The 13,020-nt window shown below is 39.2% G+C and overlaps 1 protein-coding gene across 1 annotated transcript; it reads right to left on the bottom strand.

Moving 5' to 3' along the window:
• Nucleotides 1–4,938: 4,938 nt before the first annotated feature.
• ush1ga (Usher syndrome 1Ga (autosomal recessive)) lies at nucleotides 4,939–11,579 on the bottom strand. The gene is made up of 3 exons (XM_036589849.1): nucleotides 11,328–11,579; nucleotides 6,298–6,748; nucleotides 4,939–5,852 (listed from the first exon to the last, which is right to left on the bottom strand). Exons 1-3 carry the CDS (start codon nucleotides 11,489–11,491, stop codon nucleotides 5,049–5,051), a joined length of 1,419 nt encoding a protein of 472 aa, XP_036445742.1. The 5' UTR covers nucleotides 11,492–11,579; the 3' UTR covers nucleotides 4,939–5,048.
• Nucleotides 11,580–13,020: the final 1,441 nt, after the last annotated feature.

The raw sequence follows: 13,020 nt of genomic DNA, 5'->3' as shown, positions 1-13,020 counted from the left end.
GGTTAATGGCTAGTGAAGCGACCCCACATCCCAGACTGTACCTTTATAGCATTTAGTAAAAATGTAAAGAATTTCTTGGAGATTTTGAGAATATCTGAGTAAACTCAAACTGATTGGATGGTTTGAAATCATCAGTAACAACTCCACTTTTCACAGAAATAATGAATTATCCACCATACAAGAGTGTGTGGGGGGTTACCCGATCTGGTCTTGCATGAACTAGAACAATAAAAAGAATGAAGACAGACCAAAAATTCCAAGTATACTCAAAGAGACATAGGTTATTTGTCTCTTTCAGTATACTTGGACTCCTTTGTATTACAGAACTATAAAGTTTAAGGAAAATAGGGCCATAAAACACCTACGACCTTAATGTTGCCCAACATATCTCCATCTCTACTGTCTGAAAAAGATAACCAAATGACTTAACAACGTATTGCTTCAAGTGGCACTTGTCATGGGCAATCATAAAAGTTAATTTGATGTGAGCTCCTTTTACAACAATTTTACGAGGTATTGGTACTTGATGACTTTAGTTGACGTCATAGCTTCTCAGTGTTTAACCCTTCGGTTGTATAATGTCAGTCATTTGCCCTGGCATAGGTGTCAAATGAATTTTTACAAAGGTCATTTGATATATTCTTGATGAAGATAACATTACAAGACCATTTGTCTTGTAATGTTAATGTCTTGTAATGTGATTTTCAGTGTTAAATTTCTTAGCGGTTAAATCAATTTTCTGCTCAGTTTTGTTCATGCACTGTTAAAAAAATAGTTTCAGGTTTCCGTGCTGCTTTAAAATTTTGAGCTAATTGAACTTCTAATAGTAAGTTAACAGAGCAAGAATCCTTGTCATACATTCTGCTGACTTACTAGTTGAAGTTTAATAATCTCAAAATTTTAGGGCAGCACGGTAACTACGATAACCTTTTTTCCATGTGGTGCTATTCATTTCCTTGTTTTGTATATATTTGTGCAGCACATTGAGGTCATGACTTCTCCGAGTCTTGATAAAGACAGGCTTTTGACAATTATTATTCTTCTATAGCAGGAAATAGCGTGACAATGCCATGTTTTGAATGCTACTGTCCATGCTTTTTATTATGTAGGCATTTGCTATGTAATAGAAAGCTTAAAAGGCATTGAAAGGCAATGTTGGACATTAAGTAGGAAATGTGATATTACCATATTTTGAATACTATATTTTTATGCATTTTAAGACAGTGTAATTATGTCATAAAAAGCACAGACAATAGCATCCAGAACATGATATTTTCCTGCTTTTTCCTGCTATGGAAAACTAAGATTTTATTGTTCCTCTAAAATTTGTCAAGAAGGCTGTATCCTTCCTGACAAGTTATGCTATAAGAACAATATCAGTCAAAAGACTGGAATTATCTATATGTATATCTATATTATAATCAATAAAGATGATTCTGCTATTGGAATATTTCATACTGTTATAATGCAACTTTAAAAATGCCACCAGTTATAAATTTTGTAAAACAGACAGATACTCAAAAGAATAGCAAAGGTTGTTCTCAGTCGTGAAGTCTGGAGCTTTAGCTGATGAAAATTAATGGAAAAAAATATAAAACCATATTTAAAATTTAGCAGACGAATAATATCTGGTAAGATGTAGTCTCAAAATTCTATACACCCAAGGAATACACAATGAAGGCTGAGTTATATAATGTGGAGCAAATCCAAAACTGATACTAATCAGTTTAGTGAGCCTGTATAAATTTATGAAGTATATTATATAATACATTAAAATTATAAATGTATATGTTATCTATATAGAGTTATGGTCATGTCATATATATATATATATATATATATATATATATATATATATATATGTACGGAGCCTTTCGTTTGGCATAACTGTCATCCTTTTTTTATAGCTTTATACTGTATTTGTAAACTTTTCTTTCTATACTACCTACATTTTCTCCTCTTTTATTGCATATAAAACCCCAAGTTGTTTGGTAAAAAACAACCTGTAAAAAAGACTTCAACAAGACACAGAAACACAGTTGTGTTATCAGTTTATTGTCTTAAGTCATTGCTCATAAAGACGACATAAAGTTCCATGGGTTTTCAATGGTGGTTATCATTTTATATTACTATTTTACAAAACAATATAAAAAACACATGAATAAAAGAAGTATACAGGTAGCAAGTCCTGATTGCTGGGGGAATGACTTGAAAAATGAGGCTGTGCTGGACACCAAATACATTACTGTGGAACGTATAGCATGTAGAATAGGAATGTGTCTGTAATAATATGGCATGAGTGCAAACCAAAGTAAGTCAGCAAAGAGCAAGAAAAAAATCCCATTTTGTCCCCACTCTCAGGCTGAAGTATGGCTTGACACATGTAAACAACTGATGGATGTCAAAACTTGCAATGCATCTCTAGACATTCACTAGCCTGCAAAAGCAGGGTTCCTATTAGGGCCTGACCATTGTGTGTGTGCATATATATATATATATATATATATATATATATATATATATATATATATATATATATATATATATATATATATATATAAATATATCTCTATTAGAAAAACCTCGTATCTCCAAAATGGTAACTTTACAGGAGAAGGAAAAAACATACTTTACTTTTATTGTAAGTCAATGGGACCAGACTTTTTACCAGTAATTTTGGGTCATTTCTTTTGGTTCATTCACCATGAAATTTACACACAATGAAAAGGACAACAGGCACTTTCAAATAACGTCAAAACAAAAATCCCACAGATGAAGAACTGATCATTTGTGGCTTGTTTTATGTTATAATTAACAGATTTAGTGGTTTCATGTGTTTCATGTATTTAAGGCCAAAAACCATATGAATTATATTGTCCAATGTTATCAGTTTCAGAATTTTTCAGAATCTCCTTAAAATTGCTATTGATCACAAAATTTTCATATCGGTCAGGATCAAGTTCCCACATCTATATGTCTATTAGCGACCACTAGTCAATCTAGGACAGACATCACTTAGGCAGCATATAAAAGTTTCACGGTGGTAAAAAGTTTTATAAAATGCTTTTAAAATCTAACCAAACATGCCACTTGTTCTACACAGTCTTTGTATGCTGAAATTGAGAGTTGCTAAGAGGCTACATCATAATCAAAAATATCTAACATTATATTTAAACCATGTCTGAAATGACATTTTCAATAGACACGTGCGGGCACTGAAAACACAGGCACTAAGACTCATGCCCCACAGGGGCAGACACATTGGGCTGAGAGAGATGCTGATAGGATCTGACCTAGTCAGGCTAGGCTCTCAGCAAGATTTGCCCATAGATATGTATGGCAACTGTGGAACTTCAGCTTGATTGCTGTCACTACATACTTCACTGTATGTGCCAGTCATGGAGGTAATATTGTCTGTCAAATTCAAAGTTATTCCTATGACAAAGGGACACTGTTGTATTGTTTAAAATCCACAGAAACGTGGCAATTTCACACAGGTCCATTCAGTGAATTTCTCCGCTGAGTGCAAGTATCTGTCTGTCTTGCTTCACATGAGCTGTGATGTCCAAAAGCACAAGTTATGTAGCAAAGTCCTATTTGCTATCTGTAAAAAGAAATAACATTCAGATGATATAGAGCCACTCGGATATTGTGCAGTAAACAGTAGTTACAGTTCTTCATGTATTTTTCATTCAATTTTTCATGTATAACTGTATAATGATATCCTTAAAATTATGGATAGGCCAAAAATCAAATCTTCTTTTACCCCACATATAGTCAATCTGCCAAGGCATGTTTTCTGAAGTTTTGCACTGGCACGATGAGGCTAGTGTAGCTAACAAATAAAGGAAGCTTATAGATACCTTTTAGCATTCTGCAAACTGCATTCCTAAATATCACATACTTGCTTCAAACCGCATTGACTAAAGCATGGTAAGTATATTTGACTAGTATTTAAACGAAAACAGTAACACAAGTTATTTAATGTTTTACCTTATCAACTTCATTGTTCTCACTAATTCTGAAATTGACCGATTGATTTCTTGATTTGATAGCTCGATTATACAGGGAGATTCACTCGAAAGAGGCCCTGAATATTCTGTAATAACTCTCGCTAGGACGAAGCAATCTGAAAGAAACAACGTGCAATGTGATCCTCAGTATATGGAGCTTCGAACAAGCCGGATGCTCCTGCGTTGGAGTGATGAGGTAGGCGCCGGACAGCCGTCACAACATTTAATCTCCGTTTGCAACTTCCGGGTACATAGCCCCGTACCCCTTCATGTGTCCGGCAGAAAACGGAGATCACTTCCAACATCACATGTAAGGCAATCTTTTACACATACGTCACGGTATGTAGCGTATTCTTTTGGTTCAGATTGCTTCATCCTAAAGGGAGTTACAACAGAATATTCAGGGCCTCTTTTGAGTGAATCTCCCTGTATTTTTAGCTACACTACAAGCTATAAGGAGCATTCAGGAAAGGCCTAGTCCTTATGCCAGAAACAATTAATGCTAAAAGATATAAACACATTTTGAAGCAACATATGCAGCCATCAAATACTAAATATTGTGTTTTTTGTTTTCAATTGAATACACACCAAGCAGAATTTACTAATCACTTTTTTCTGTCTTTTATTAATATTTCACATACTGTCCCAACGTTTTTGGAACTGAGGTTGGTATATCAAATATTGTTTATGTGGTGCAGAGCAGTGACTTGGACCAGGACTGGGAACAACTGCAGCATGGCATAACCTCACTGTGGTTTGTGTGTGTGATGATTCAGGTATGACATTTACCAATGTTAACAGGTGGCTTGTTAGATATATTAGCCTTGTAGGCCCTGAGCAAAACCAATGAAGATGTTCACGTTTTGGCTGATTTGACATAAATGGGGTGAAGTAAAAATGGTTTAAATTTGATTTTTGCCCAAATCGTTGCTTAAGGATAAGAATATACCATTGTAAACTTCACCTAACACATCATTCTTAGAAACCTGACACCTCTTCACATGTGTTCCGACTGGAAATAATGTGGTTTGCAACTTACAACTCGGTGTCCTCGATGCTGTCGGGGTCCTCGATGGTCTCCAGGCGTCTCTTGCAGGCATCAATAATCTTCTTGCGGGGTCCCAGGGGAATATGGATGCCCTTAAGGTCATCATCAGAGCACAGCAACAGCGCTTCCAAGTCAATCTTCTCCCTCTTAAATATGGGGATGAACTCATGCATGCTCTGAGCAGCCAGGAACACCTCCAGTGGGCTACTCTCTGGCTCATCATCATCATCCAGCCCAAGTTCCACCTCATCCCAGGGAAGCTCCTCAATGTTCCTCTCTTGAAGGCTCCGGGCACTGCCAATACTGTCCTCGTCCAGACTGGGGGAGCGCTGGAGCCGGCTGCGCAAACGCACGTTGGGAGCTCGTCCACTTCCAGCTAAACTGCCCTCATCCCGGGCTCCAATGCCAAAAAGGCCGCTACTCACGTAGTTGCGTCGGAAGACCATGGTGCCCAGACCTGGGCGGTTGAAGAGTGAGTCATGGCCTGAGTCAGTGCTGATCTCAGAGTAATCCACATCAGGCCCGTGCAAGTCTGGCTCACTGATGGCACGCGAGATGGCATCTTCATCCCGCGGGAACATGTCGCGGATGTTACGCCGGCCACGGTCTTTGGGGTTCACATAGGTGCCCTGCTTCAAGAACATGACATCATTACCAAGTTGCAGGCCAGAAAGAGAGCGGACGCTCTTCCTGCCATCTTCGTAGATCTTGAAGGTCCCGTCGCCCTGCTTCTTCTTCTCCAGCTTCTTCTGGATCTTGGTTTTGCCCCTGGCCGTGGCATGGAGGGTAGCCTGAAACAGTAGAGACCACAACACCAGATTCATATCTTCATCACCTATTATGATATGCCACTCTTGCAATCACAAGGTGCAGACTTTACCACTACCTAAAATGATGCCCCTCAACTATGGAATAACCTTCTTGCAAGAGTTACAATGTCAGACAGACGCAAGGTTTTTATTCTAACGCTCTTAAGATTTTTCCTGCCAGAACTGTCCTGAGTTTATTCCGTTCTCATCAGTGGTGTGGACGCATATTTCTGTAAAGGTGATTTACACCTATTGCAAAAAGCACTAAATTCAATACATTGAATTGAATTACACAACATCTAGATGTACTATAAATACAGGCATACCAAGAATATTTATGGTAGCTCATAGTTGTAGGTCCTGAAAAATTCCAAATGATTCGGAATGTTCTCTTTCTGTTATTCTGAAAGATATCAGGGAGGCACACCTGAGAGTATGGCACACTGGTGGCAGTGTTAAAGTGGTGCAGCTTTCGGCTAAGGGTGCTGCTGCTGTAGCTGGAGAAGCTCATGGCATCAGAGACGGAGGCCTCGGTGGCCTCCTTTTGGAACTTGCGCTCCATGCGGCGATGATGCTTGCGCTGCAGTTTGACGCAATCTTTGATGCGGCGTTCGGCATCGCGAAAGGCCCTGTCCTTTAGTTTGGCCACCAGCTTGGGGTTGAGGGCCGTCTGCTTGGCGGCAATGGAGTCCAGGTAGCGCACGCAATCCATGTGGCTTTTGGTGGCAGCCATGTCCAGGGGTGTGTGGTAGTCATTGTCCAGGCACCAGGTGTTGGCACCAAACGACACCAGGAAGGACAGGCAGTTGAGATGGCCATTGGCAGCAGCCAGATGGAGTGGTGTGTTGCCCCATATGTCACACTTATCAGGGTTCCCTCTAAAACAGCATCAGAGGAGACACAAAGACGTCACTATCCAATATTTCATAAAGACTCACCATCATGTGTTCAGGCATCAGGTGTGATGACCTATGAAAGCAAGGATGATGTAATTTCATCTGTGTGAATATGATACATAGCATGATAAAAAAACAATTCATGTTTCATACAAGGGCACGCTTATGTGCTCAACACTTCAAGGTGTTGGGTGAAACACGATCAGGCAGCACTAAGCTTTTATAATTCTTCACAGTCGACCTGAAACAGCTGAGGCAAGCACATGATTCTTTGATCATGTTTTCAGCACTGACTTCTCAGGCATAAACAGGACCATAGCAGACAGTAAATTATTTACAAGACTATCACTCTAAAGTGCTTCACTTTGCCTGAATATTGCTTTCATAAAATGCTCAAGAGACACATAACAGACACAATATTAAGAGAAACAAGAAGGTACGGAAGAGAGCAGAGAACAAGCTTTAAAAACTTAAAAAGACAATATCTTCATGGCAAAGGCCTGAATGAATTATTATGGTACATGGCTCACAAGCTAGTGACCGAAGGGTCATCTCCAATGAAGCCGAACCAGAGCATCTGTAATATGACCATCGGCTTGCCTACGTGGTAATGCTATGGGTATCCCCTTTCAGGGAAGACCGGTAGGATTGCAATCGACGTGATGTCACCCTGAATTCCAGCACCCAAAGTGCAGCCACTGACAAAAGCAAGAAATTCTGGCCTGAAGCTTTTCTTTTAACTTCTAGAATGTCACTGTTTGATAACAAAACCACAGATATAAGTGCTTCTCTGAAGGCATGGTCTCTAACTCTAAATGTGGAGCTCTACATGAGGAAATAGCCTTTTTTCCCTGTAGGTATTTGGTCCACTTCCTCATTTCCAACTTGTAGATAATTTCCAGACAGCTCCAAATGAGTGAACCAAATGACCCTTGAGGGATTATGCAATTCTGGCACTGAATATCAGATATGTTTTAGGTGTGCCCCATTATCCCAGTATTTTATTGCACCTGTGATTACCGATAGCACAGGTAATCATCTCAAAGCTTCTCCTAAAAGATTACTGTAAACTGCACTTTCCATTTCACATAGACCTCTACTTTTTGTGCTCAAAGCGGTAAAGATTTTACTGTATGCATGGTATGAATTTACTCTTTATTTAATGATCACACAGGGATCGAAGAACAAAACCATGAGGGAACTGATAGCACTGGAGAAAAGTGGCACAGGTGCAAGTTAAAGTAGATGTAGGAAAAAGAAATGTGTGTAAGCAGAGTAACATTAATCTTCATCAACTCTGCTTACATTAAGTGTTGGTAAAAAACTTTATCAGAAACGTTCAGCACAGAAATGTTCAAGGTAACTCCTCACTACATTCAAGACTCGGTACTGTAAGATATATGCTATAGTTACTGAGATAGAGGAAGGGTGCTAAGGAAGGATTGTGTCTTCCCAGTCCATAGAACTGTATTTACTGAGAAAACAGGAATGTAGAAAATGACCCCAGATGAGTACTCCTTTTCAGAGGGGTTTAATGTATGCAACTCCTGACCTGGATCTCGCTCGGCTCCGTGGCACTCATGCAGCAGTGGAGCTCATCAATATTTGACAGACTGCAGGCAAGGCCCTGCAGCGGTGCATTATAGATGAGCAAAGCTGCGAGGTTTTCACAGATGGCAGTGAAGCTGTGTTCAGTGCTGGACTTAGCCAGCACTGGGATTATCCCCTGCTAACCTGTCTGACCCTGATTTCAACCTTCTCTTTGATATATTATTGCTGAACCGCATTTTCTGAGCATATTGGAGGTCATCAGATAAATATAAAATAGGTATAAGTGCTAAACTGAATTTCCTTCTCTGAAGGCATGGTCACTCACTCCATATAAGGAAAAGGCCTATTTTCCCTACAGATTTTTGGTCCACTTCCTCATTTCCAACTCCTAGTCAACAGCATAAATGTCAGAGAGCTCCAAATGAGTATACCAGATTAGACAAAATTAGAATAGAATTTTTGTTCTAAGAGAGAAAATCTGCTTATGTAAGTGTGCATACAATAAAGGTTTATTGTCCTTTTACATGAGTAAACAGTAGAAAGTGTGTTTGGGCTATTCTAAGATGTGTAAGACGATGGATACGAATATTTGCAATGTGCAAAATTTACAGTGTCTCAGCGGCGAAAAAGCCAAAGTATGCAAAAGGAAGCCCTACAGTTTTCAATAGCATACAGCAATGTAGCAGTAGGGTTAAACGATTTGGGGAAAATATCTAATTGTGATTTTTCCAACGATATTGTGATTGCCAGCAATTATTTTCTAAACATAAAAATAATTGTTTCAGGGGACTATTTGCCTTACAACGCCCTGCATGTACCTCTTTAGGCCAAAATCTTTTCTCAAAACTATTGTAACTATCGTAGTCTAAGTCTCAGACATCAAACAGCATTCAAGTAATAACCTCCTGTGATGTAGCTTCTACAGGCATTAAACTCTTCAGAAGTCTGGTTCTTCTCACCACCATAATGAACAATTATGACTCAGTACATTTCTCTAGAGTGGAGCATTTTTCACCCAACCACTCTGAATGTCTTTGTTGAAATCTTAATCATCTAAGCTCTATGTTATTCAGTTAAATTCCCCACTTCCTGAGAGAACGTTTTCAGTAAGGTAGGCTTTTAATTGACATTGCAGTTCTTGCTTGAGTTCTTGAAAATCAAGCTTCTTCAAACTGTGATTTCAATACAAAAAAAAAACCTTTTGCCCTGTGCAGCAGCAAAATTCACAGTGTGCCAAGTCATCCTTCAGTATTCAGTTGAGTGTAGAGAACTTCATGAGTTCTTTTGAAATCCCCTTCACAAGAGCAAAAGGCTTGTTTGTTCTGACCTGAGCTAGATACGACAGTCCAAATGGAGCACGTCCACACAACTACTATTGATACAGGTGTGTGAAAAGTGAAAACTGTTCCTTGTAGGCTGCCATTGCTTAAATAATGACAGTTCCTACAAATTATCAGTGTGTGGGAGCGATATTTATCTAAGATGTTAATTTAAACGTAGGCCCCGCTCAACCCTATCTTGCGCTGTCAGTGTTACCAAACTTGGAACAATATGACAGATTGCTGCTACTGTGCTATAAAGCCACTAACCTGACAGTAAGTCTATATTGCAATCTCACAAGCGCTGACTGCTATATGATCCACCAGTAACTATAAATGTCTCTCTTTAGAGGTTATTAGCAGTGTTCCAGCACCAAGGTTTATGTCTCAATAAATTAAGATGGGAAGAGCGAGGTGTTCTATTCATGGCCTTGTGTAAAGTCTCATGTTGTGAGTTGTGGTGGGAACTCATGCCATGACTTCTGGTATAAGTCATGCAGCGGCATGACAGACAAAAGGGAAGTATGCACAATGAGCCGGGGAACTAAAGGCACCTACCTTAATTGCTCCCCATGCTTTAGCAGCCCGTGCACATGGCACTCAAGCCTGGCTTTGTCTGGGAGAGATCACGCGATAGCCGGCGCCGTTCAGTTGGCCAAACCCACTGGCATCCCACAGGCCAGTGTTTGAGAACTTTTGCCAATTAACCTCTTTCATAATGGGCCTCTCAGATCAGGCCAGGAAAACAGGTCAGCCAGAAAGATTGTGAAAAAGGCTTTTGTATGTCCTCTTTCGCTGGTCCTTCACCAATATGTGGCCACTCTTCAGATACTGTTTAATTAATAAAGCAAATGGATGCAAAGCAAAATGATTTCAGTGTAGTGTCACTGCAACCACAGAATGAGCTCTGAGAATGATGCTCTGAGATATATATATATATATGTGTGTGTAATTTTATATATAGTGTATATTATATATATATAATCTGAGCCTACTTGAAAGCAGAACTTGAGTAGAACTGCTTCTACTCAAAGCAGAACCTGTCTATTTTACATTTATAGTCTATAAATAGTTTAGAAAATGGAACCACAGTAAATAGTTTACAAGCTGGAGTGGATAGCACCTGCACAATTATATGTTTCTCCTATAAAATGGAAGAACATAATCTTTTCATAGCAGCCAGAAGAAAATAAAAGTAATATATTGCTACAAGGTGATATATTGTCCTGTCCAATGAATTGCAGATTTTATAATAGCCTGATGAGGTGTATTCAAATGTTACAAGTGTTGGGCCACAGGGGTCACTTAAAACAAAACATTTTAATTTCACTTAGTGCTTATTACTGTTTTCTTTCTAAATGGAGAAAAGGAAATATGCTTTATAGGCCAATTCAATTGCAAAAGTCACTTTTTAAAGGCAAACTGAATAAAAGATGAAATTTTCATTCGTCTGGCCCACATGACCTAACAGCTTGCCCAGTATTACATGATGATCTTCTTGTTGGTGCAGTGGGACACTATGAAGCAGCCCACCAACATGAGGACCACTCATTAAGCTAAACAACAGCCTTTTCAGAACTGTCACCTCGTTGAAAGATGATGCTCAGTTTTAATGGCCATAAGCTATTTTATTGGTTCTGAAACGATCAGAGTTGTAAAGCGTGTAATAAACCTGAGCCCGGCGGACTCACCCTCTCGCCACGATGAGCCTCAGCGCGTCCAGGTTGCCGTGGTAAGCGGCCCATAGCGTCGGTGTCATGCCATCTTCGTCGGGGGCGTTCAGGTCCTTCCGCGTCGCCTCTTTCAGCAGGTCCAGGTAGCCATCCCGGGCTGCCCTGTGGTACTTGTCATTCATGGTGCTCTCGAACCTCTGCCTCCATCGTGCGCGGTGTTTCACTCGCCGTCTGCGCTAGCAGGGCTGTTAACGGTAGCGCTTCCCTCGGCCGCGGTGGGCGACATTCTCCACTAGCCTCTCTTCACTAGCCAAACAAGGGCTCAGGCGTTTCCATGGACACCGAGGACGCCGGCGGCCGAGGGGCGTGGCCTGAGCGCCGTCATCAGCTCTGAATAATTCTATTGCAAAGTTTTCTGGTCTGACTGTTCAGATTTTCTCAGAAGGAAAGTAACTTGTGACTTCAGTCTTACTCAAGTCTTATTCAAAAAGGACGTTGAAATGTATATGCACTCCTTAAATAACTCAAAAAACGTTTAGCAATAAATACTATTGTACAATGCACCAGTTATAAATTGTTATAATATTTCTTTTGTAACTCTTGTGTCCTCAGTTCTTGTTAACTTGTCAGTCCCTTTGAATGGGCATCATACATTGTTCAACAAATTCACTACTGGTCTGCTGCTCTGAAGAAAGTATTTCTGACCAATGAGAAACGCTGCATTCTGCATTAATGTTGGCTAATAGTTCATTCCATAAACTGTAACTGTAACTGTAAACAATGTAAATGTATACATATTGGTTTATACTCACAAGCAGTTAGACGATAGTAATAACAAATATGAGGCACTGAGCAATACTTTCCTCAGAGCTAGAGCTTTGCAACATATTTTCAATGCCTTAATATCTGATTATTATTATTATTATTATTATTATTATTATTATTATTATTATTATTGCAATTGTTTATTTTTTATTCTTTTCGCTTTTCTTTATTTCTCATTTTCTTAACTACGTAAACGTATGCATGAATGCATGTTCAAGCATTTGCCGGAAGATAGCTTGCTAACTAGCTAGATCTGTGGTGTTCTCCTGTGGTCCTCAGCCAGCTGTCGGTGCACATACTGAAATACTGTACAAATACATCAACTGTATTTGAGAACAAACATCAACTATATTCAGAAGTATGGTAATTTATAATACAGTGTGATTACTGTTACAGTACGTTGCTGTGATTTTAAACAATTCTTTTTTTTTTTTACATTATATACAAACTCACTAAAATGAAACACAAAAAATGTAAGAATGGATTGCGTTGTGTTAGTTCCAGACTTGAGAGCTACTTCTGATTACCGTCTTCACACTATGAAGATGATCCTGCTAGTAAACCTGTATTATCACCAGCTCATAATGTGTGGTGTGTTGTTAAAATGAAGAACTGCATTATACTGCACTCTCTAATTGTAGAACCTTTTCCATGCTGTATATCATTAAAGGTGAACTCCACCTCTGCACCTTTTTTTGTGTCTCTGCAAATTCAATTGTTCAGATGCAGTCATTCAGAGTGGTTTGTGAATCAGTGCCTTGTAGAGAAACACATGAAATTTACAGTGGTGATGATAGGAACCAGGGGTCACAATGTCTATTTTTATTTACTATCCAAACTGACCTGTGAAGCTACACTATACATGTCTTTGGAGTTTTCATATGTA

Source organism: Colossoma macropomum, unplaced genomic scaffold (genome assembly GCF_904425465.1).
Source record: "Colossoma macropomum unplaced genomic scaffold, Colossoma_macropomum, whole genome shotgun sequence".
NCBI lineage: Eukaryota > Metazoa > Chordata > Actinopteri > Characiformes > Serrasalmidae > Colossoma > Colossoma macropomum.
The sequence above is the reverse complement of the archived record's forward strand: the minus strand, read 5'-3'. Positions and strand labels throughout refer to the sequence as shown.

What these genes read in the sequence shown, in the direction of transcription:
- ush1ga (XM_036589849.1), bottom strand. Translation starts at nt 11,491, where the DNA reads ATGAATGACAAGTACCACAGGGCAGCCCGGGATGGCTACCTGGACCTG. An exon ending in AGGCTCATCGTGGCGAGAGG is followed by an intron (nt 6,749 to 11,327) that starts GTGAGTCCGCCG and finishes ATGCTGTTTTAG; the next exon opens with AGGGAACCCTGATAAGTGTG. An exon ending in CCAGTGTGCCATACTCTCAG is followed by an intron (nt 5,853 to 6,297) that starts GTGTGCCTCCCT and finishes CTACTGTTTCAG; the next exon opens with GCTACCCTCCATGCCACGGC.